This window comes from Erinaceus europaeus, chromosome 13, assembly GCF_950295315.1.
Source record: "Erinaceus europaeus chromosome 13, mEriEur2.1, whole genome shotgun sequence".
Lineage (NCBI taxonomy): Eukaryota > Metazoa > Chordata > Mammalia > Eulipotyphla > Erinaceidae > Erinaceus > Erinaceus europaeus.
Window position 1 is genome coordinate 62,815,534 of NC_080174.1, and position 25,471 is coordinate 62,841,004.

A 25,471-nucleotide genomic window follows, 5' to 3' on the forward strand; every position below is an offset into this window, starting at 1 on the left:
CAGAAACTGTGTAGAATAGAAGTGCTATTTAAGGTGAGCAATATTATATACATCTCCATTTTAGAAATGGAAGTAAAAAAAGATAAAATTCCAACTATAAATGTGATCAACCAATATTCATACTCTTTCTGGCTTATCTCACTTAACATGATCAAATAAAGTTCTATATTTTATCATTAATAAAAAGAAAGGAGGTGGGGGTGCATGGAGGAGATAGCATAATAGTTATACAAAACAGATTCTCATGCCTGAGGCTCCAAACTTCCAGGTTCAACTCCCCTGACCCCCCACCACTACCATGAACCAGAGTTGAGCAGTGCTCTAGTATTTCTCTATATGTCTCTATCTGCATCTCTCTTAAAAAATTAAAATAAATTTAAAAAAATGAAAAAATAATTCCAATAAAAAAAGGGGGGGTCAGACAGTAGTGCAGCAGGTTGAGCGAACGTGGTGCTAAGCGCAAGGACCAGTGTAAGGTTCCCTGTTTGAGCCTTGGCTCCCCACCTGCAGGGGAGTTGTTTCACAAGCGGTGAAGCAGGTCTGCAAGTGTCTCTCTCTTTCTCTCCCCCTCCTCTCTCCATTTCTCTCTGTCCTATCCAACAACGATGACATCAACAACAACAATAATAACTACAACAACAATAAAACAAGGGCAACAAAAGGGAAAATAAATAATACAAAAAAATTAAAAGAGAGAGAAGGGTGGGAGTAGATAGCATAATGGTTATGCAAGAGACTCTCATGCTTGAGGCTCCAAAGTTCCAGGTTCAATCCCTTGCACCACCATGAGCCAGAGCTGAGCAGTGCTCTGGTATTTCTAGGTCTCTATCTGCATCTCTCTCAAAAAATAAATTAAAAAAAAAAGAAAAAGAAAAAACGGGAGTCAGGCAGTAGCACAGCGGGTTAAGCGCATGTGGTGCAAAGTGCAAGGACGAGCGTTAAGGATCCCGGCTCCCCACCTGCAGGGGAGTCGCTTCACAGGCAGTGAAACAGGTCTGCAGGTGTCTATCTTTCTCTCCCCCCCTCCCCCGGCTTCCCCTCCTCTCCATTTCTTTCTGTCCAATCTAACAACAATGACAACAACAACAATAAAACAACAAAGGCAACAAAAGGGAATATTTTTTTTCTTCATTTTAAAAAAATGAAAAAAAAAACAATTCCAAGGGAGTCGGGCGGTAGTGCAATGGGTTAAGTGCAGGTGGCGCAAAGGCTCCCCACCTGCTTCACAAGCAGTGAAACAGGTCTGCAGGTGTCTATCTTTCTCTCCCCCCCCCATCTTCCCCTCCTCTATTTCTCTCTGTCCTATCCAATAATGACGACAACAATAATAACTACAACAATAAAACAACAAGGGCAACAAAAGGGAATAAATATTTTTTTTTTTAAATTCAAAGAGAGAAAATAGGCAGGAGTAGACAGTATAATGGTTATACAAAGAAAATCATGCCTGAGGCTCCAAAGTCCCAGGTACAATCCCCCCACACCACCATAAACCAGAGCTGAGCAGTGCTCTAGGGGAAAAAAAAGGAAGGAAGGAAAGAAGAGAGGTGAGGTGAGGTGAGGTGAGGTGAGGTGAGGTGAGGTGAGGTGAGGTGAGGTGAGGTGAGGAGAGGAGAGGAGAGGAGAGGAGAGGAGAGGAGAGGAGAGGAGAGGAGAGGAGAGGAGAGGAGAGGAGAGGAAAGCTTAGGTGGTTAAATGACAGACAGGTCATATAGTGAGGGTAAGGTGCAATCAGGATTTGATCCTGCATTCCAAATGCTCCTCTCATCCTACAGACCCTAAGAGTATCACTGAAGGAGGAAAACTCAAAACACTTATCTCCTGATGCCCTCAAGAGTATTGGGTTGGGGGGTGGGAAAGCAGTTAGCTCAGGGGAGTGGGGAGCAGCTAAAGCAGAACCCAGGCCTCCTCTGGTTTCCCTGTTGCCACCCCTGGCCCCACACACTCAGTTCCTGGCATGAAGCTCTCTGGTAACTTCCTCTGCTTGACACTGTTTGTTCTATGTGTATGTCTATATGTGATGTTATTACCTTTTTTCCACATTGGGGGGAACATCTGATTCATAACTGTCTCTCCACTAAGAACAATCCTGGGCAAACCAGATACCAGGCCTGCCTGGCTTCCTGCCCTACACAAATGGGGGGGGGGGGGGGGCGTTTTGCAAAGTAGCATGGTGACAGACAAGGCAAAGGTTCTGGAAGCCTCATTAGCCTCACTCTTTTCCCGGCTGTCAGAAGCAGGTTCTGGCCTTTCCCAGTCTGCAAAGGTAAGCAAGGCCTGTCCCTTATATACCTATCAGAGCAGACAGAATCTGTGCAGGGCTGACCCCACTATTTCCCTCCAACCCTTTAACATCCTTTAGATAAATGATGCCTACTACAGCCTCAGGGCCTTTGCATAAACTGTTCCTTCAATCCAGCAGTTCTTAGATAGCCTCTATATCCACTATCTCCCATTCACCTTTCTGATCTCAATCTAAACACCATTTTCTTTGTAAATCTTTCTGGGTCTTGCCACCATTCCTACTTCCACTCACTAGTTTCAGGTATTAAGCTCCTCTGCCTCTCACTATGTTACTCAGTTTGCTCTGTGTATGTGTGAAGTTATTAGCTTTTTCCACACTGGGGGGAGTATCCGATTCATAATTGTTTCCCCATCAAGAACAATAACCCTGGGCAGGGCAGAAACTGGGTCTGGTCCGCCTTGCTTTCTGGCCTGCTCCAGTGCCAGACCCAGGTCCTGACACGGGTAGAGGAATGCTGAGGATGAGACTTCCCACAAGCTGGAGAAGCCCCTTCCTTTGTCAGGGAGCCCCACATAGAAGCCCTCCTCCAGCTCCTGCCTCAACCTGCCTCTGCAACAGAAACCAGAGGATGGAACCAGCTGAACTTGAATGGCTGGAATGGCGGGCGGTACCCCAGAGGGTGGAGTGGGGCGGGGCCTCGGCACCAAACAAAGAATCAGAAGCCTGGGGAGGAGAGCCAGGTCTGGGTCACCTGTGAGAAGGTGAAAGTACTGAGCACTGCAAGGAGATTGAACTGTGCTGACAGCATGGGAGCACAAAGGAACAGAGGGCCCTCTCTAACCCCCACCCCTTAGAGGCTGGAGAGGAGCTAGTGTCCTACCCAGACCACCCATCTGACTCACGGGGGCAAGACTGGCAGTGTGGCTCCAGCCTGGTGCAGCCGGGGTGGGGGTGGGGCTGTGTGTTTTTCCTTCCCACTCTCCTCCTCTCAATCCAGCTTCATTCCCCACCTCTCTTCAACCCCCCACACCCACCCGAGGGCACCTCACATAGCGAGGGAGACAACTGCCCCTTCAACCCACCCCAGCGTTCAGACAGCAGCTAGGACCTTTTGTCTACTAACCAGACTCCCCCAGTCACAGACCCCATAACTCTGTGATGAAGTCTATCTTTCCACTCTTGCTCTTATTCCCCTCTCCAGACTTTCAAGAGAAAGAACGAGCGCCTGGCTACCAGGAGCCAAGCACTATGCTGGAACACAGCCAGGATCCCAGTGGACTCTCCCAGGCCTGCTCTGACAGGCCAGCCCCACAGGCACCTCCTTGTCTTTGTGGGTGCCCTGGCCCTCTCATGTGCCCCACCTCCCCCCAAGCCTGTGGGAGCCTGCTCTGATATGCTGCCCTTGGGTTTTCATCCCAGCCCTGATCACATGCCACAGTGGGGGGGCAGGTCTCACGCAGGTGGGCAAAGCCAGGAGATCAGACCAGGAGCATGGACCAGGACACTGTCACTGTCAGGCAGCTCAGGCCACTGAGCCTGTGCAAGACAGAACAGGTGGACTGGCCTAGGGTGGGGTACATCTCCTAAGTCCAATTCTGGAGACAGAGAACATGGGCTATCTTCAAGGCCACTCTATGAAGAGACTGCTATTGTGTGCCTTCCCTGGGGAGTGTGCACACACACATGTACACAAATAGCACACGAAGCAGAGCAGACAGGAACAGAGAGACAGGGGAGGAAGCATCCCAACTCCACTGGAGTGTTGCTATCATGATACCAGCTCCTGTGACCACTCTTGGCACAACCTTAGCAATATTCCCAGGTGAAGGCCTCAGAATGGGGGAGGTGGGGGCAGCAGTGGGGGGGGGGGTGCTACATACTGGGTGCCATGCACCTTGTCCATGTGACCTTAGCTAACCTTCCCAAGTAGGTATGATTAACCACATTGTGCAATAAGAAAACAGGCCTGGAGAGAAAGCAAGCCACCGGACGTTCCACAGAGGGCAGAGTCTAGTCAGGCAACCGGTTTTGCCTACCTGCCAACCTATTAGGATGAGGGGGAGGGCATTACAGAATAGCAGGTGCTACCCTGCTATGTTCCAGGCTGGGGCAGACAGTAATGTAAAAAACAAATCTCAGCTGCTCAGACCCTTCTTCCCTGTATCTTAGAGCAGCTCCATCTGCCCGTACCTCCCCGCAGCATCCTAGTACAAACTTGGGTGATTCCAAGTAACAGGACCACAACTAAGACCTCACACCTGGCCACCTGGTCCCTGCTTCTGCCCCATGCTGTATGGGGGCAAGTGGGGTTGATGCTCGCTGTAGTGCTTGTATGAGCTCCCACGGAGAAGCCCAGGCAAGCTTCTCCATCTTCCACACACGGCATCTTGTTATGCACCCTCTTGTCCCCTCATTAGAAAACACCCTCTCACCCTTCAGGCTCTTCTCTTTCAGGAAGTCTCCTAACCCCTCCCTGAGATTCTTAGGTCACTGCCTCTGAGCCAGTGCACCCCTTATTCACACTCTGTGACACACACACACACACACACACACACACACACACACACACACTGGTAGCAAATGTGCTGGATCAGCACAAATTTCTTCCTCAGCTCAGGACCACCTCTAGCCCTATAAGCCTCCCTCCCCCTAGAGAAGCCAGAAAGCCCCAGGGTTGGGGTTGGAAGGTGCTGCCAGACCAGCTCGCCATCCAATCTGATTCGGCATTGACTGGGCATTGATGCTGGGGCCTCTGTGCTAACTCTTGGCAGCTGCTTCTCTACCCCCTTCACTCAAAGGCCAGGGCCCCCATTCATTTGTCTCGTTAAGAGGCCTATAGAAACACATTTGTGCGCTCCACGCTCCGCTGCTCTGGTCGTCAATTCTCCGGGGCACCTGCCCTACCTTTTACAGCAGCTCTGTCCCATGCCTGCCTGCCTGCCTGCCCCTAACTTGAAGGCTCACCAATCCAGCCCAAGCCTGGCGATGGTGGGAGGACAGATGTGAAAATGTATGTAATACAAGGTATGTCTGGAAGGCACAGCTTGCCTCTTGGGGTCAGATAACCACAAACTCTGGTCCTAGGCTCTCTTACCAGGTTTCACTTCTCCAGGTGGCTCCTATCTTTAAGACCCTGGCCTCTGGGCTCCCACCTTAAGGGACCAGACTATGCAGACACTGGGACCCTGCTCTAAAAATTGCTCCTCTCAGCTCAGGCCAGCTCAGCACGCCTACTGGGAATCCAGGCCTAACTTCCCTTCACATTCACTCAGCTACCACACTCTAGGCCCTGAGATTAGACAACAATCTGACTCCCAGGACTCAAGTCTTCTGGGACAGACAGACCTGCAGCAGATGGTCACAATCATGCCATAGGGAAACCAGAGAGGAAAGCAGCACATGACCCAGGCTCCTGGAGCAAGCAAAGTTTCCAAGGGAGTCAGAAGTGAACACAGAGAAGAGGAAAACAGAAGGACCAGAGTCACTGAGAGATGTCAGCATGGCAGGGGCTGGGGGTGGGGAGGTGTTGGGGCCATGAAAGATGAGGCTGATAAAGGCTTCATACATACAGGGCCTGGAGAAAGACTGAGACCCACCTCACCACTCTGGCTTGATCCTGAAGGCACTGGGGGTGGGGGGCTTTCAACCAAGGGGGTAACACGATCAGGCTTTCATTTGGCAGGATAACTCTTAACTTGAGAAGAATGAATTCTGAGGAAAGAATCTGGAGGCAGGGAAGCTATCAGGAGGCAGTTGCATGTAAAAGTCCAATAAGAGCTGAGGCTGGCTTGGATGAAGGGAGGGAGAAGTGGATGCATTCCAAAGATATTTAGAAAGGAGAAACGACAGAACTTGGTGATGGATGAGACGTGGGGTTTGGGAGGAGGAGAAGGAGGAGGAGGAAGAGGCTGGGAGGAGGCCCAGGCTTCTGACCTGGGTGGCTGGGTGGGTGGTAAAGCCGTTCTCCAGGAAGAATACAGGAAGACAAGCAGGTTTGGGGGGTAAGAGCATTAAGGGGTGCAGGTTAGGACATGCTGGGTCTGAAGCAGGAAGGGGCAGGCAGTTATTCTCCTGGGTCATGCTGCCTCTGAAAGCCCAGTGGGGTGGTCCCTCCCACCAACCCCAAGCTCCTGCCTAAGGACCCTGAAAGTGGGCAGGAGAAAGGAACAAGGTGCACTTTAGTGTCCAAGGGCTGCTGACCACACCTGACTCTTGACAAGGCTTCATCTCCCTGCCAAAGTCAGTCACACCCAGTGACTTCTCCCCAAACTGTCCCTACAGGCTCAAGTGCTCTCTCCCAGCAACCCCAGCCAAACCTGGAGATCACCCACTCCAACCGCTCTAATTCCATCACCTCTAACTGTGCACCTTGGCAAGAATGTCCTCCCCTGCCCCTTTCCCCCCCAACCTCACCAGGGTCCAGCCTGGGAGGATGGAGGTCTGGGTGCTCCAGTCTACTGCCCCCTTCATGATCTGCTTCTGAATAATTAATGAGCCATTAAGAGAAAGGGCCTGGGTGGGGTGAGGAGAGATCCGTGCTCAGAGACTTAAAGAAGGGAGTAGGAGAAACCCTGTGCCCTGCTGACCCCTCAGGCTGACCGATAGGTTGGCCCTAGGCCACTTCTGGGCTCCAGACAGGCTGGGAATGGCCTCTCCCCCTGGGGACCTTGGCTCTGGCCTTGTCCCTCCTCCTCTGTGTACAGATTGGCTAGATTTGCACAGTGCTCCGCCTTCTGCCAGTAAGCAAGCAGTGGTAACCATAGTGACAGGGAGGGCTGCCGGCCAGTCTCCTAGTGGCAGGCAGGGGGAAGGGCGGCAGGAGAGGGACCAAAGTTCTGGAGTTGAATCTGGCCAGGACATAATCCCACCTCCCCCCAACACATACTGCGGGGCACTGGAGCCCCAGGGCTGCCTAGAAAATCCCTGGGGAAAGGGGATGGATGGGTTCAATGTCTCCAAACATGGATGCAGCTGGTCTGGCATCCCGTTCACAGGCCCAGACACAGTTCTGTACGCTGCCCCCATCCTGCCCCAATCTGCTCACACCGCTGTATGCAGAGATCAGCACTGATGGACACAGCCCATACTTAAGCATGCTGTCCTATGAATCTGACATGTCTCACCCTCCATCCCAACCCCACAAGAACACACTCAGTGGAACTCCACCTTGCAGGGCCTTAAGGAACACGCAGCCATCCCATAGGTGACTGAGGATGCACAGAACTGGGGTTCACCTTGGAGTAGGACACTCTGAACCAGGGCAGTCTTTCTAGGAAGTAGGTCTAGAAGAGTTCTCTTGTTATCCTGTCTCTCCTATGTAGCTAGTCCTGGTTCTCATCCAAGCAACAACACTTTGCTGAAGGCACACTGGCCTGCCAATCTAAGAGATCCAGAACCTGGAAGGGTCAGACTTACTGTCGCCATGAGCGCCTGCCACCAAACCAAGCATCAGGAACACAGGCACAAGGGGCACCATTGTCCTCCCTTGGGTTGGCCCAGGGGTCATCCAGGGCTCCAGCACCACAGCTACTCACAGCCCAGGAGATTCCACCTGTGAAGGAGAAGAGCAGAGCCTGTTAGCTGATAGCCACCATTACCCACTTAAGCCACTTCCAGACTCCCACTTACCACTCAGACACCTCTCTTCCTCCCTGGCCATCCAGAAGTTAGTTCTATGCAACCTCCCCTTAGACTGTGCATTGACCACCCCGACCATCTGATCCTCTCCAGGCTCCTCACTGAGTACCAGGAGTCTCACTACAGTATGTGTGTAAGAGAGTACAAAAGGCTTCCAAATCTTACTCTAAGCCTAAGCAGAGGGGCTGCTGAGACCAGAAGATATATAGAAGGTTCCATCTCCAATCCCTGAATGCCCAACTTTCTTCTATCAAGGGATAGGAGCAGGGAAACAGGGTTAGAGAGACACAGAGAAATACTAGTGGAAACCAAAGGCCATAGCAGGGAGAAGTTAACAGACCCACATAGGCCAGGGGTCAGACCCCAAAGCACAGGCTTGCTAGTGACAGAGTCCAGGTTGTCATAGACTGAAAGCCAAAGCCACAGCCCTCCTGGGCTCGCTAGAACATGCCCAAGACAAGCTAAGTTGGCTGGTCTGGCCACCCTAGTCCTACCCTATTCCAGTGGCTCCTGCCCACTCTACAGGGAAACCACAGGGAGAACCTAGGAATGAGGGTGGTAGATCTTAAGACTTAACTCTGCATGGTCTGGGAGGTAGCGTAGTGATAAAGCTTTGGACTCTCAAGCATGAAGTCCTGAGTTCAATCCCCAGCAGCACATGCACCAGAATGATGTCTGGTTCTTTCTCTCTCCTCCTATCTTTCTCATTAATAAATAAAAATCTCAAAAAAAAAAAAAAAAAAAAAAGACTCAACTCTGCATCTCCAATGTGCCTACCCCACAGCCTAGAGCAGATCATGGATAGGGAGGGGTGGGACTGATAGAAGCCTGAGCTTGGGAAGATCACATTTGGAACAATATCTCTGTTCACAGGGCTCCTCAGTGACTTCCCACTCTACCAGGAACCCATGTGAGGCCCTAGCATAGTCATACCACTTAGGCTATTACTGCCCAGTCTGAAAGCAAGCTCCTAAGGAAGCCTCTCCCTTGTAACCCACCCAGAGGGCTTTAGGAGATCTACGCCAGCCCACCACCTCCTGACATCAATGCTCTGAAATCATGACAAGGAACAGGGGATGAGTAATGTGAACTCACCTTGGGGTCCCTGAATGATACTCATGGCCTGGGAGGAGAGCTGAGATCAGATCCTGGTGCAAGCTAACCCATGATGGCAAGACAATGTGTAAGCTAGAATGTGTAAGCTAACAGGGCAGGTGACTGTGACAGGATAGGCCCCCCGGGGTCAGGTGATGCTGGCCACACCCAACCCTAGACAGTCCCCTCCCCCGAACTTGAACCCTAGTCTCCACCGGGACAGTCAAAGGTCTGAGATCAGAGTATGGTAGGGGTGCAAAGGTACAGTCAGGGCTATGAAGTGGAGCAGATGTTAAACACAAAGGGAGAAAAGGATGGAGAAGAATAGGAAGTCCCTTGTCCCAGGATCTTGCTGCAAGCCTGACACAGAAGCAGAGTAACCAAACCAAGAAAGTTAAAGGGGTGGAGGGAAGAGCCCCATCTATACCACACCTGGGTTCCACTCAAGGATCACAGGCCTTCAGCCCCGTGTGGCCACTGGGGATGGAAGTCACCTGTCACTACAGCCTAGTCAGGCTAGACCATCACTGTGCTCTGGTACATAGTGTAGTCAATAATAGAATCCTACTTCCTAGAAGACGTCAGTGGGAATTGCCTGGCGAGGCTGTCGTGGTGGTCTGGTCTTCTGACACAGCCCCATCCTACAGTCTCAAGTATAGTGATCATTTATTGCTTAGCAGTATGCTGAACCAAAGGACCAGGGCAGAAGGACCCATTCCTGGCACCACAGGGTACAACAACACAATTTCTAGAATTAAGTATTAGGTGCAGGCACTCTGCAGATAAAGGTTCCACCTCACCCTCTTCCAAACCCCAGTGAAGACACTTTTGATACATAACCTTCAGGCATACATCACAGAAGGGGCATAACTCTGAAGCAACAGAGTACAGGCACAACAGGGATTGACTGCACAGCACAATCATCATAGGATGTAACTCCCAAGTACAGTTATCAGAGACTTAATCCCCCATAGCTGCCCTGGTACTGTAATAATAGCAGTGTAAACTCCCAGGTGCAGACTTCATGGAGGTGTTGCTGTCTGGTCCAGACGTCAAATGAGAGTAAGAGAGGGTCTAGGCATCACTGGGGTGCCTGATAGGCATTATATGGGCAGAACTCCCCAATACATTATCAAAGAGGCGCATTTCACTGTTATAGATATCATGGGGCTATGAGTCCCTGGCACTGATATTACAGGGTAAGAGTGAGAGTGCCCAATACAGTCACCATGGGGGCATCCCTCCAGACAGACTTCATATGCTATGATCTTGGATGAGAATGGAGCTCAGAGAACCTGAGCCTCTGGTAATTATACCCACAGTGAGACAAAGATGAACTTGTGGAGGGACTTCAGGCTACCCAAATCTGGGATGCTCAGGACACATCGTTCAGATGTAGACAGTAGGAAAGGCAAAGGTATATGAATTGAAAAGAGGGGCCCAGGAGTTGGTACCACCAATTGAGTGCACATGTTACAATGTGCAAGGACCTGGGGTCAAGCCCTGGGGTCCCCACCTGCAGGGGAAAAGCTTTATGAGCAGTGAAGTAGGACTGCAGAAGTCTTTCTCTCTCTCTCTCCCCCTCCCTCCCTCTTGCTTTCTCTCTTATTTTCTCACTCTGTCAGACCAAGTTAAAAAATTTAAATATGGGAGTCGGGCTGTAGCGCAGCAGGTTAAGCGCAGCGCAAAGCACAAGGACCGGCATAAGGATCCCAGTTCGAACCCCGGCTCCCCACCTGCAGGGGAGTCGCTTCACAAATAGTGAAGCAGGTCTGCAGGTGTCTATCTTTCTCTCCTCCTCTCTGTCTTCCCCTCCTCTCTCCATTTCTCTCTGTCCTATCCAACAACGACAACAACAATAATAACTACAACAATAAAACAACAAGGGCAACAAAAGGGAATAAATAAAATATTTTAAAAAATTAAATATATAAAATTAATAAAGGGACCAGGTGGTGGCACACCTGGTTAAGTGTACACAATGCAGTGTGCAGGGTCTTAGGTTCAAAACCTTGGTCCCCACCTGCAGGGAGAAAGCTTCACAAATGGAAAAGAAGGGCTGCAGGTGGCTCTCTGTCTCTTTCCCTATTCCCCCTCTCTCAATTTCTCTCTGTCTCTATCTGATAATAAATATATATTTAAAAAATAAATTAATAAAATAAATAAAAATTTTAAAGAAAGAAACTGAAAAGAAAGGCACTAACTCTGCTGAATGTTTCTCCTACTAGTCCCCACAGGGACACAATGACCTGGAGCAAAGCGACAAAAGACACACAAACACAGATACTCAGCTACTACAACCACAAAACTGGCCCAGCCCTCTCCCTCATCTTTTGGAGGGAGCACTTCTGCTTCTAGTCTTAGCTGCTGGATACAGAGCCTGCCCCAGGGTTAGGTGATTCAGGCCACACCCAGTTCTAGACCCTTTCCCCTAAAGTCAGAGCACAGCAGCCTTGAAACTCCTCCTCTCCCCCCCACTCCCTTCTGACCTTGGTCTAAACCTTGGCCCTGCCCCAAGGCCAGAGTACTCAGGGGCAAGGAGGTGGGGGGCATGCTGGTCTTGGTCTTGGTGGCTCTTGGCCAAGGCTGCTGAAACCTTCAGAATACAACAGTTTGTTCTCTGTTGCACCAGCACGGCTGGGTGAGCCTGGGCTTTCAGCAACTAAGCTGAAATTGAGGCCCAGGCACACTAGAGTGCAGTCTCTGACTGACTCTTATTGTAGGCCATCAGTCCTGCCACAATGACACAACTAAGAAAAAAAAAAAAATTCCACATTGCACGGCACTGTGGAAGATAATTAGGTTTCTGGAAGTATTTCTGTGTTTTCCTATGCAAAAATGCATTGTGACTTTTCCAACAACAAATATTCGATGTTCAGAATTGTTTTACTATAACCTTTTTTCATGGCTAGATCAATATAAAGCTGCTAACTGCCTTTTCTTGAAAAGAAGTGTCCTTTAGTCTCAATTTTTGTCCTTGGTGTTAAGATGCTCTTCCTTGTATGGAATGATGGTGACAGCAAATAGCAGTTACTTAAAAAATAATAGTAATAACATCACTAACCTGGCAAAATTAAAAAACTGACAACTCCAAGTCTGGTCCCCAAGTACTTCTGGAAACTGCACTGGTTTGTGAAATCGAAGACGCTGGGAATCATTGCTCTGAAGAGGAAGGGGCAGGCAACACACCAAGCCACAGGATTTGAACACAAATGTCATGGAAAAGCGAGTCACACAGAGGCCATCTCATCTCCATGTGGCCCATCCTCATCACCCTTGCCAGCCTCAGTGGATGGAGGTAGGCCCTGGAGGGGGGCTAGAGATCCAGTGACCTCAGACACAACTGGGGTTCCCTAGCTGAGGAACAGCTGGGATCATCCCCCCAATCCTCATGATTATGCAAACACAGAGTGATTTGTTTCCTTTGGGCACGTGTTATTATTCACAAATATTAATTAGTGACCTCTTCTTGCAGCCTCCCTACCACTCTTCTCCAGGCCAGGATCCTGGCTCTCTCCCTCCCCCAAATGGACATCAGCAAAAGGTGGGGCCCCCAGAGAGCATCCAGACAAGAGAGCCCGAAGGCCAGAAGAACTGAGAGCAGTTCATCTTCCCTAGGCAGACAGCTAACCAAGCCCTTTTGTCATGTCCTGGACAGTTCACCGCGTGGCACTGCAGCAGCAGTGGCCGCACAGCGGAAACAGGCCTTGTTACACTTGGGAAGGGAAAACCAACATGTTTCCAACTCTCACCAAACCAACTACCGGATTATGACGGGAATAAATCAGTCTCAACCACGACCCCAGCCCCAAGGGAAGGAAGCGGCTGGCAGTCAGTCTGTGAGCACAGCAAGAACAGCCCTCCTACCAATAGTCCCGTGTGAGCCCCCAGTCCCCGCTCCTCAGACCTCTCAGCTCCTTGGTCTCCCCTGGCAGTAGAGGGGGAGATCAGAAAGAAGATCCCAAAGTATCCAGGCACAAGACATAGCAGAGGTTTCCCTCCAGGTAAAGACCAAAATCCAGCAAAGGCACCTGCCTGTGCTTCATCCCCCAGACCCTCACCCTGTAGTCACTTCCTGGGGGATCAGACACTTCCTGGGATTGATGCCACCAATGTGGCTGCCTCCAGGCCTCTGTCTGCACTTGCTGTTTTCCCTCTTGGGAAGAGGGCTCTGCTGTGCCCTGTAACCTAATCACCCCTCAGAACTCAGCTCAAGTGGCCTAGCACTGGATACCTTCCCTGGTAGACCCTCTCCCTTTTGCAGATTTATATAGCAGAGTGAGGGCAGCAAGAGTGGTTGCAAGCAGTAGCTCTCAGTCTAAGAGAATTTTGTCCCTGTGGGATATTAGACAATATCTGGAGACATTTTTGATTGTCAAAACAGGAGGTTAGAGGGGTGCTCCTAGCACCTAATGGGAAAAAACAAAGAATGCTCCTGGATATCCTTCTATAACAGGGTGCCCCCCAACAACACAGTATTATCGTGTCTAACAGGTCAATAGCACTTAGGATGAAAAACCCTGATGTTGACAGCAAGATCCTTCAGGGTTTGGCCCCAGAACCCAGTCTCACCCTATGAGGACCTGTAGCCCCGTGCTTGAGTCTGCAGCTTGGCTTAACTATTGTATTAACTGTGTCTGTGGCTCAGAAGCACAAAGAATTTCCCCCTTCTCCTCCAGCATAGTACACCCAGACCCTCCCCCTTCAGATAAGCCACCAGCAAGTGGCTTCCCCAGAAGACAGAGGATGCCACATATGGACACCTTTTCCAATGCTGCTGAGCTTCCAGACCCATATGAGGGTGGGTAGGTGAACGTAGTGTCTTCACATCTACCCTCCCCCACCTGACTTTTCTACCCCATTAACACAGCCCTTCCTACTACACCCTTCACACAAAACCAATGCCAGTCTCACTAAGCACAGGGCTGGTCCCTAGCAGACACCCAAACTGTGCTCAGCTCCTTCTTCTACCTACGACAGACCCATCTCTTCTAGTCTCCTTCACTCAGTGCAGAAGTCTCAGTGGGCCCTGAGTCAAGACACAGGGTGATGAACAAGATGGTCATGTCATCTGTCCTTTAGTAGCTGACCAGAACTCACCCTCCCCAATACTACTCTTCATCCATGTCCCCAACAGTGCCATCATCATGGACACCAAGCCAGTGAGTTCTCAAACTCTCCCTTCCCTTCACCCATCCCGTGGGTCTGAATCTGCCATACCTCTACCCCAACCACCATATACATCTCTGCCCTTCTCTTCAGAGGCCTCCCTATCTTTGGTCATTCTTATAGCCCATCCCTCACACAAACCCAAGCCCCCTTTTAGCTTACAAAATTGCAAATCTGATCATGGCCCTCAAAAGCCCTTTACTGCTATGTACTGAAATAAACACATGGATAATGTGTCATGAATGAGGAGGATGTGTGGAAGTTGCTTTCTCTGTTTCAGAATCTTTGACTACCCTTAGGAAAGAGTCATAGTCTTTAGAAAGTTTGGAAGAGGGAGTTGGGTGGTAGCACAGCGGGTTAAGCGCAAGTGGCGCAAAGTGCAAGGACTGGTGTAAGGATCCCGGTTCGAGCCCCCAGCTCCCCACCTACAGGGGAGTCGCTTCACAGGCGGCGAAGCAGGTCTGCAGGTGTCTCTCTTTCTCTCCCCCTCCTCGCTCCATTTCTCTCTGTTCTATCCAACAATGATGACATCAATAACAACAACAATAATAACTACAACAACAATGAAAAGCAACAAGGGCAACAAAAGGGAAAAATAAATAAATAAAATTTAAAAAAAAAGAAAGTTTAGAAGAGAGAAAAGGATAAGTGGACCTCAAAATCTAGAGGTGGGATGTGCCCTGGATCCTGTGGGTAGCTGGCTCTTTCTACCACAACCTATAACTGAAGGCAGCAACAGTCTTTTCTACAGGAACATATTAGAAGAGCAGACAGATCCTGGTATGAATTCCAAGACATTACCCGGAAGCCTATTTCACACCTACAGCACCTGATGAGCTAGCTGTATGTCATTCCCCACCTACCTCCATCATGCATTCTGGCCAGAAACTCAGGCCCCATCCTTGACACCACCCCTCCCTCATGCCCCACATTCAGTCCCTCAGCAGGTCCTAACTGCTCCCTAAATAGCACTCACATCCTTCCTTCTGCCTCCATCACCACCTTCCAAATCCAGGCCTCCATCATCTATCTGCCTCTCAACCATATGCTCCCTGGATATATGCATATTTTTCCCAGTGACAGTCCTTCCAGGGCCTCACATTCTAACTATACACCCTGGCCTGCAGGATACCCCTGCATTCCTGGCCTTCGGCACCTCAGGGCAGACTCACCAGGTGTTTGCGTGCTCACACCAGTCACTCCTGCTGGACCACCAGCTCTGAGGGCAGGGCACTGGGGCCTCCACTCCTTCCTGAAAAGAGAGGAAAGGAGGAAGAAACATCAAGAGTTTTGTCACGGCTAACTGATTTGTATGTATTAACATGGAAAGACAGTCACATTTTGCTGTTTATGCAGGAAAAAAAAAAAAAAAGCAGGTTACTAACAGTTCATGTAAGAGGATTTGCAAAAATCCTCAAAAATGTCTCCTCTCCTGGGAATGGGCCCTGACACCACATGGGACACTACAGCACTAGAACAGTGTTGTGGTCCCTCCCTTGCTCTTTTTCTCCATGTCTGTCTCTATTTAAAATCAAAAGATGAAAATATCATCCCAGAAGCAATGGCACAGCGTATGTGTGTAGCCCCACACCACAAAGCTTCACTCAATTCATTCTATGCTCCTGAGCACCTACTATGTATCAGACTTTCTTGCAAACACCTGGCCTGAACAACACAGACCAAGTCCATGGCCTCAGCAGACGCCCCCTCAGAGCCATGTCCACCTCTGCTACCCCAGCTGCCCAGAACTCTAGCTTTGCTCAGCCAACCAAAGGAAGGTGCTCTTCTGAGCTTCAAACATGCCCCATTTCTTCACCAGTCAGCTCTGTCTGGCCAAGCAGTTCCTGACAGGAATGCACTTCCCACATTCTTCTGGACAATGACCCTTTGGATCTCACAGCCAATGGTACTTTCTCAAGGAAGCCTTCCATGATGTCCTGCCTTCAGGTCTGGACCTTTCCTTGAAGTAGTGACTGCAATGTGATGACCTGGCTATTTACATGATTGCTAGGTGGCCAGCACAAGGATGGGGTGTGCCCAGCTCAGCAGAGCCAGCCAACACTCAGGGGGCTACACGCAAGTGCTCAGCCAGGACCTGGTGAATGAGTGGATGACTGCATGAATGAGTTTGGAGCACACAGCCTGGCCTGGAGGAACCCACCAGCATGCATGCAGCCTTCAAAGAAGCCTCAGAAGCAGTATTTATTTTTGACTTTCTGCTTCTCTGTAATTTTTTTTTAAATGAAGGCGTGCCCCTGGATGCCTCCTCCGCTGGCACACACACACAGCAACAGGGCCCGGCTCTTTCCTTCTAAAACCTTTCCCAAGCCCACACTGGCGTGGGCAGTGTCCTAAATGAGAACAGGGGCTGGACATGCCCACCTATCTCACCACCACCTCACCTCCACTGGGGCCCACCTCATGTCAGTGGGCAGCTCACAGCAGGTTTCATCTCAGCCTCAGGCAGCCTCCCTACCCCCTAATACCTGACCCATATCTCTGCCACTGTGGTTCCTCCCAAAACAGACACACAGAAACTGGGGTCAGGGAGTCTACCCAAAGAAAGAAGCATCCTCACTTGAGACTGACCAATGTAGGGGACGTCCTCACTAACAGGCTAACTGGACCTCCCTAGCCAGTGTCATTCTCACTGACCTGGAGCTCAGGTCACACCTTCTCTGGCCTCCACCAACTTCCAGGCCCTGCAGAACCAGCAACCCTGGGCCTCAGGGTGGCTGCAGGCTACCCTCCCCAATCCACTGAGTTTCTGCACAAGGTTCCCTGTGGCCACTGCTCCCAGCTCCAGGGCTGTCAGGCAGGTCTGACCTGACTAACCAGCTTCCGTGTCCCAGACTCAAAGGCCCGTTTGTCTGAGGACACCTGCTGCAGCCTCCCCAGTGCCAGATGTGAGACTGTTGGCATCGCTCAGGGACCCCAGGCCCTGGCTAAGTTTGGAGAAGGTCCCCCGAGTTAGCTGGCACTACCACAGTGCCCCAGGCCACAATGGGGGCACTGGGCCATGACCTGGGAACTGGACCTAAACTGAACAGCAGCCACCACTGGAAAGAAGCATGTGCCCATGGTATGGAGGCAGGTCTGATAACAGATAAAACAGGCACAGAACCCTGTCCTTGCAAAGCCTCTAAAGTGCACTGAACAACACCAGGGCAGGGTTCTAGAACAGCACCTAGAACCACTAGCCCAGCATTCCACTAGAACAAGAACAACCTCCAGGCAATCAGAGCCTCTAGAACTACTGTAGTCTCAACCTAAAAAAGGGCCCAGAGAAATCAGACTGCCTGATTTCTGTAGTGCCTTCAGGATCAAGCCAGAGTGGCAATGGAGATGGGTCTCAGTCTTTCTCCAGGCCTTGTGTGTATCAAGCCTTTACCAGCCTCATCTTTCATAGCCCCAACACCTCCCCACCCCCAGCCCCTGGCAGACCAACCAGGGAGCCACCCAGAAAGGGTTGGGACTAGGAATCATTGATCCTAGGAATCACTGATTTCTTGGAAGGCCTTAGAAGGGGTGACACTGGCAGCTGTAGTTCAGACTGGGCAAGAAGGCCTTGGCATGGGCAGGGGTAGACAGCATAATGGTTATGCAAAGAGACTCTCATGCCTGAGGCTCTAAGGTCCCAGGTTTAGTCCCCCGCACCACCATAAACCAGAGCTGAACAGTGCTCTGGTAAAAAGGAAAAATAAAGAAAATTTTGGGAGTTGGGCGGTAGCTCAGCGGGTTAAGTGCACATGGTGCAAAGTGCAAGGACTGGCGTTAAGGATCCTGGTTCGAGCCCCTGGCTCCCCTCCTGCAGGGGAGTCACTTTACAGGCAGAGAAACAGGTCTGCAGGTATCTATCTTTCTCTCCCCTTCTATCTTCCCCCCTCTCCATTTTTCTCTGTCCTAACAACGACAACATCAATAACAACAACAATAAAAAACAAGGGCAAAAAAAGGGAATAAATATTTTTTTAAAAAAAGGCCTTGGCACCAACCCAGAGTCGACCCCTAGCAGCTATCTCCGTCAAATTCCAGGCATGGAACCTGTCCTAGCCAAGAGCCAGTCAAAATCCAGAAGAGCACAGACACAGAGGCGGCTCGCTCCCCTATGGCCACCGCAGAAATAATCTTCTTCTTCTAGCGTTTGCCCTTCTTCCATAGCCAGTCAACAGTGTCAGGTTGAGCCTGATGTAAAGTTTCGAGACCTCCTAATATCCAGAAACAGTGACTCAACTGCTACTAAGGAGCCAGGACCCCTGATCTCAAGATTTGGAGGCGAGGGCCATGTGGAGATTGGGTGTAGCTGGGCCACAGGGGTAGAGGGTCAGGTGGAGTGGGGGAGTTGGGGAACTGAAGACACCCAAGCTGTCCTTTCTCAGAGCACCCTTCTACCTCCTCCCAACATGGGTGGGATCTCACTGTCAGAGCAACTCCTCCCATACCAGCTCCCCTAAAGGTCAAATACACCTGAACAACACATACAGTCCCACTGACGAGAATAAGGGCTATGGGCTAACTGCAGTACAAAACAGCTCCTGTGCGGCAAATGGCTCAGGCTGGCAGAGTGCAGGACTTGCCTATCTGAGACTCCCAGTCAAGGCATATGAGAGGGAGGGGCTCTGGCTTCTCTCTGTCACATGAAGTCTCTTACAAGAAACAAACAGAATAAATCTAAAAAAAAAAAAAAAAAAGATATACAAGTGGCCCAGGTGGTAGTGACACACTGAGTAAATCACTGGACTTTCAAACATGAGGTCCAGAGTTGAAGCTCTGATATCGAATGTGCCAGAGTGATGTTCTGCTCCTCTTTCATAACTAAATACTACTTAAACAAATAAACAAAAACCAGTAAACAAAGAAATTAAAAAACAGCTACTTTTAAATGAGTAGGTACCCCGATCGTAACGATGCAAGTCTCTTGGGGTCAGGAAATAGTTTGCTTTACTCTGTGTGAGGATGTGGGTTTGAGCCCCCAGTCATCACATGGGAACACACTGCAAAGGGGAAGCTTCACAAGTGGCAAAGCAGTGCTGTGGTCCCTCTGTCCCTTTCTGTCGCTCAACCTCTACCTAAATAAAAATGTTCGCTGGGAGCAATGGAACCGATTACTTATTTTTTTATATTTATTTTATTTATTTATTCCCTTTTGTTGCCCTTGTTGGATTACTTTTTTTTTTTTAGAGATAGAGAGACAGGAATCGAAAGAAGAGGGGGTCAGGCGGTAGCACACTGGGTTAAATACACATAGTATGAAGTGCAAGGACCAGAGCAAGGATCGTGGTTCAAGTCCCCGGCTCCATACCTGCAGGGGGGGTCGCTTCACAAGTGCTGAAGCAGGTCTGCAGGTGTCTATCTTTCTCTCCCCTCTCCTCTCAATTTCTCTGTCCTATCCAACAATAACAACAGCAACAACAGCAGCAACAACAGGGAAAAAGGGGGGCCTCCAGGAGCAGTGGATTCACAGTAGAACAGATACCAATCCCCAGCAATAATCCTGGAGGCAAAAAAAAAAAAAAAATCGAGAAGGGAGGGGGAGACAGAGAAATGGCGAGACACCTGCAGCACTGCTTCACCACTTGCAAAGCTTTCCCCCTGCAGGTGGGACAGGGACTCAAACCTGGGTTCTTGTGCATTGTAACATGTGTACTCAACCAGGTGTGCCACTACCCAGCCCGCCCGGTAATCTTTATTTATTTATTTATTTATTTATTTTCATGGAAGCTAGGCATTATGCACACGTGCAGTTTCACTGCTCTTCTCCGCTGCTTTCTTTCCTCATTCAGACAGATGGAGAGATGCCACAGCACTAGAACTTTCTCTAGTCCCACAGCAAGCATCTCCCATGTGGTTCTTAAAGCTGCTTCTATAAACCCCATGATTCTGATGGGCACAACCCCTGTTGATGATTATCTATATGTATATGTACATACATTTACACATTCACATGCTATTTTGTGGTACCAGGACTTGTGCATGTATGACTCTGCTGCTCTCAGGCTTTCTTTTCTAAAAAAGGAAAGGAGGGCTAAAGAGACAGAATAATGGTTATGCAAAAAAGGCTCAAGGTCCCAGGTTCAATCCCTAGTACCACTGTAAACCAGAGCTGGTAATTCCCTGGTCTTTCTATATCTCTCTCATTAAAAAAAAAAAAAAAAAAAGGGAGTCGGGTGGTAGCACAGCGGGTTAAGTGCAAGTGGTGCAAAGCGCAAGGACTGGTGTTAAGGATCCCGGTTCAAGCCCCCCGCTCCCCACCTGCAGGGGAGTCACTTCACAGGCAGTGAAGCAGGTCTGCAGGCGTCTATCTTTCTCTCCTCCTGTCTTCCCCTCCTCTCTCCATTTCTCTCTGTCCTATCCAACAACATCAATAACAACAACTATAACAATAAAACAAGGGCAACAAAAGGGAATAAATAAATAATTTTTAAAAAATAAAATAGAGTAAATAAAACATTAAAGAAAGAGAAACAGAAAAGAAAAAGTGAGAAGGACAGATAGACAGCACCACTCCAGTTCCTGGTGGTGTCCATGGTGCTTCCACAATGGTGCCAGGGCTTGAACCTGGGTCCTCACACATGGTATGGCACATGCTCTACCAAGGAATGATTATAATAACTACTCATGAAGATTGTGGGCCCTGTTGTAAGCAGTTTCCAATATTAACTTTAATCCTTGCAACAACCCCATGAGGCAAGGAATCTTATTGTACGCATTTGACCAACAAGGAAACTGATTCAGAGATATTAAGCAACTTGCTTAATATTACCCTGTTAATAAGCCAAGCCAAACTGCAGAAGCGACAAACCCAGGTCTGAAAGCTTGACCACTGAAGTTCTCTTCCCTCCATGAGAAGACTGCACACTCTCCCACAGAAGTCTCCACCCACTTTCCTTAGCTCACCTTTTCCCCCCAGACTCCAGATCCTCACACCCACCCCACTCCCTCAGTGTCCCCATCTCCACTGACCCTCCAAGGCACCAAAGACCTCAAAGGGAATCAGAGCACCACCATAAAAGTTCATCGCTGTCCCTCCCATCTGTCTCTCCTCCTAAAGCCGTTAGCTCAGCCAAGCTTGTAGGGTCTTGCTTAAAGGACCCACCCACAGACCTCCCAAGAAGCTAGACTCCACCCCCATTACCTCCCTCAAGCCTGCAACCAACAAGTTACCAGGGACTGACAAATGTGTCTTCTAAGATGACCCCAGAGCCACTACTCTATCCAAGCCACCATCACTTCACATCTGTCTGAACTGCATCTTTGTCCTAACTCTTCACAGAGCATCAAGCCTCCTTTCCCTATCCCCGAAACATAAATCTATCAGTTCAGTGCACACTCCACACTGCTCCCCACACCCATCCACGCCATACTTGAAACCTTTTCTGTATCCTCAAGAGTAATCCATCGTAGGCTATTCCAAGGCCCCCTGTGATCTGCTGTCTCTCTGAACACCCCACAAATCACAACACACTAAGTCAGTCTCATGCCATGTTTCTCTCCTGCCTGGACTGCTGTTTCTTCAAATGACAAACTCCTGCTCATCCCTCAAGACCCAATGTAGGTAGCCCCCTCTCCATCAGTTTGAGCTCTGAACCCTCCCCTGGCCTGTGTTTGAATGGAATCCCCTGATGGTCTGACCTCAACTTGAACTCACAGTTTGCTTTCAATGGCCTGGTGCTATAGTCAACCCCTGCAACTCCAATGGGGTGGGCTGCCCACCTCCAGCTGATGCTGCCACAGGAAACAAGACAGCCTGGCTGAGGGAGCCTAGCCCAGTGTCTGGCACACAGTCAGGGATCAATAAGGTTTAGAATTGCTCTGCATTCCCATGATGCAATCTGTCCCCCCAGAGACCACAAGCTTCTCAAGGGCAGAACCCTGGCTGTAGAGGTGGTCCAAACACACAGCAGCACTGGTCGAACTGTCAATGACCCTCACTGCTGGCAAGGATCACCAAGTTCCCCGGGGACTCACACAGCAGCCATGGGTCTAGCTGAGGCTGGAATAGCTGCCCCATTTTACAGGGGGGTGAAACTGAGACTCAGGGACAAAGGGCCTTCAAGGTCTTTACACAGTTAGAAGAAGAACAGTCTAAGTGTTTGAATTCTCCCTCCCTTACATGAGGACCCTCAATACTGAACTTCCAAGATTACAACTGATAGGAAAGAGTGTGCAGGGAGTACAAAGTGCCAGGCCTTTGTTGTGTACTGATAAACTTTTCAAAAAACTATCAGCCAGTCTACTCTGACTGCAGCCACTCTTACTCCAGCACCCAAACCCAGCCTTGGATACCACACCCACTCAAACAGGCAGAGCAAGGCTGGACAGAGGGGAGGACTAGAGCTGATGGGGTAGAGGAGACAGGAAGAAAGGGGTTGTATTAAAGCAATTTCTGTTAAAGGAAAGAAGGACAAGAAAAAGCAGTGTGAAGAGCACAAAACTACAGAAACTACTCACACAATCAAGGAGGAACTGAGCAAAGAAAACAGCAAGAAAGCCTGTGGGTGAGAACAATGCACAAGAACATGAGGGTACCCATACCCCTGTTCAAGATGTGCTTGTGGGCGGCACTGACAATACACATAAGCACACATGGTGCATGATTGTGCAAACAGCAGCTTTCTGTGCTCTAGTCAGTCACAGGCCCAAGTGTGCAAGTGTAAGGGCAAGAAGGCTGGTGGATGGAAGGGAGCTGAATGTGGGAATGAAAGTGGGGATGTTATGTTTGTGTGTGGCCTGTGCCTGGGGCTGAGGAAGTGGGGGGCTGTGCTTGGGGAATTACACCTGTTCCTTTGGGAAGCCCTGGGCTCATTCATCTAATCAGAGAAAAACAAGAATTTTCTTGCTCCCTAAAACAAGAGGTAATAAGAAGCCAAGCACAGAATTTCTCGAGATTTCCTGTCAGAAGCCTCCTCTGAATCCCACCAGATTCCTAATACTGCCAAAAGGATCCCATAGCAGATCTCCTTTCTCAGAGGAATTCCTCATCAGCGAGTATTTCCCTGGAACCCCAGGTCCTCTTCCAGGATTCACTCAAAATACTTCCTCAGGTTCTCCAGCCAAATCCAGCACCAGGTTACTCTGGATCCCTGCCCCTGTCTGTTCAGTGACCAAAGCGAAGCCTTCATCACCAACACTCAGGCTAACAGCCACCCAGGCCCTGCCCGTCCCCCCCACCCCCCCAGCGCAGGGGAATCCAGAGAATCCCTCAGGCTGCGTCCCCCAGCTCAGACATGTAGTGCTCCCCACCGCCCAACCTGCACAGACTCAGGGGCCCTGCAAAGGGATGGGGGGGATGTTTTTGAAATGGAAAGGCTGGCCCCTCCCCCACTCTGAGGTGGAAGAACCAGAGGGGCAGCATTCCAGAGAAATGGGGAGGGGAGCCTAGAGGTTGGGGGGGAGGGGCAGAGACTCTGGGCAGTGGGAGACAGAGCCACTAAGAGAACAGTGAGACACGACAGAGAGAACTGGAGAGGGAGACACGGAAATGGGAGAGGGGCACAGAAAGCCCTGGGGGGAGATAAGAGACACCGGAGGAGAGACTCAAGAAAAAAGCAGAGACCCGGGGAGAAAGAACACAAGAGAACCAGAGAGGGAATAAACGCAGAGACCCGGGAAGGAACAGAGACCCGGAAAAAGAACACAAAAACCCAGGGAGAAGGTACACAGAGACCCTTGGAGAGCACAGAGACCTGGATAGGAAGAAGAGAGACCCCCGGGGAGGGAGACACGGACAGCCGGAGAGACCCTGGGAGGCGAGGCTGGGAGGCAGTGACAACAGGAGTCAGAGAGACAAGAGACACTGAAGGGCACAGAGACGGAGCCGGGGAAGAGTCTGAGGCAAAAATGTGGGCACAGGGATTAGGACCCGGGCACACCCGAACGGGACGGGACTGGGCGGGATGCAGGGTGGCGACTGAGTGAACTTTCCGGAGCGGGTCCGAGTGGACACGTCCTCATGGGACAGGCCACTCGAGCGCCCTGGGGTCTCGGCGCCGGGGTGGGGGTGGGCTCCGCTCGCCTCGGCCACGGCCCGGTCGGCGAGGGAGGCCGGGGTGGGGGTATGAGTGCGGGATCCAGGGGCCCCAAACTCGCGCCCGGCGCACCCCGGGGCCGCACGTGCGCCGGGGCCGCGGGAGAGACTGGGGCGCATCGGCTGCGGATCCCCCGCCGGCGGGGAGGGGGCGCCGGTGCGGCGGGGGCGGGGGCGCGGCCTGGACCCGCCCGGGGCTGAGGGGGGCCGGGGGCCACCCCCGGAGCGCGTCCGCGCAGTAGGTGGGGGAAGGCGAGGCGGGACCGAGAAGCAGGAGCACAAAATGCAAAAGGAAACTTTGTACGGGGGGTGGGGGGCGAACTGCAGCTCAGGTGCTGCAGGAAAGAAGGGGCGGCGTGTGGGGGGGGGGGGCGGACGTCTGCCGCGGGGAAAGCGCGGGGAGGAGCCGCCGGGCTCGGGCTGGGGGCGCTCAGCCGAGCCTGCGGGCGCGGCAGGTGGGGGCGCGGCCCGGCCTAAGTGGCACCCCCAGCCCCCCGGGACCGCCCCCGGCTCGGCTCTGTAGATGAGGGAGAGAGCGGCGGAGCGTAACGGGGCGGGGGGTGGGGGTGGGGGGAGGTGGGGGGGCCAGGAAAGAGACGCTGCGGAAGGGGCCGGTGCGGGGGCCCGGGGGTCACTCACCGCCTCTCCAGGGGCCGTGGGTCCGCATGTCCCCCCTCCCCCAAGCGGCTGGGGCCGCTGCTCCTTCTCCTTTTCTGCCGCCGCCGCCACCGGGTCCCACTCCCGCCACCGCCGCCCGAACTGGAGCCCGAGCCCAAGCCGGAGCCGGAGCCAGAGCCGGAGCCAGAGCCGCCGCCTCTGCCTCTGCCGCCGCCGCCGCCGCCACCGCTCCCGCGCCAGCTCCAGCCGCGCGCCCCCGCCCGCGCCCGCGCCCCTGCCCCTGCCGTGCGCGTGCCCGCCGCCGCCCCTCCCCTCGTGCACTCTCGCTCGCTCTCTCCCTCTCTCCCTTTTTCTCTTTCTCTCTCTCCCTCTCTCCCTCTCCCTCTCCCTCTCCCTCTCCCTCTCCCTCTCTCTTTCTCTCTCTCTCTCCTCTCCTTCTCTCTCTTCTCTCTCTTCTCTCTCTTCCAGCCGCGGAGCCGCGTAGGCCCAGCGAGGCCACAACTCAACCGCCTGGAACCCCGAGATTGAACCAGAACCCCAACAATGAGCACGGGCACACTCAAACTCCCACACGAAATCCAGAGACCCTGTTGGTGACTCTAGTCAGTATGCCCCCAGGACCCCATTTCCTCCTTATATGCATCTGAACCTGATAATAAACCTAGACCCACCCTCACCTT

The 25,471-nt window shown here is 51.3% G+C and overlaps 1 protein-coding gene across 6 annotated transcripts in view; it reads right to left on the reverse strand.

The window, feature by feature from the left end:
• PTPRF (protein tyrosine phosphatase receptor type F) overlaps positions 1 to 25,049 on the reverse strand; it is a 103,306-nt gene extending 78,257 nt beyond the window's left edge. For 2 of the 6 annotated variants that reach the window (XM_060206052.1, XM_060206051.1), the window contains exons 1-3: positions 24,813 to 25,049; positions 15,319 to 15,398; positions 7,661 to 7,796 (exon numbers count right to left, since the gene is read on the reverse strand). In XM_060206052.1, coding sequence (XP_060062035.1) covers positions 7,661 to 7,751 — 91 coding nt within the window. In that variant the 5' untranslated portion in view covers positions 7,752 to 7,796; positions 15,319 to 15,398; positions 24,813 to 25,049. The remainder of the gene's footprint in view (positions 1 to 7,660; positions 7,797 to 15,318; positions 15,399 to 24,812) is intronic. The other 4 variants (XM_060206054.1, XM_060206053.1, XM_060206056.1 and 1 more) reach the window with 3 other exon arrangements.
• Between the last annotated feature and the right edge of the window lie 422 nt (positions 25,050 to 25,471).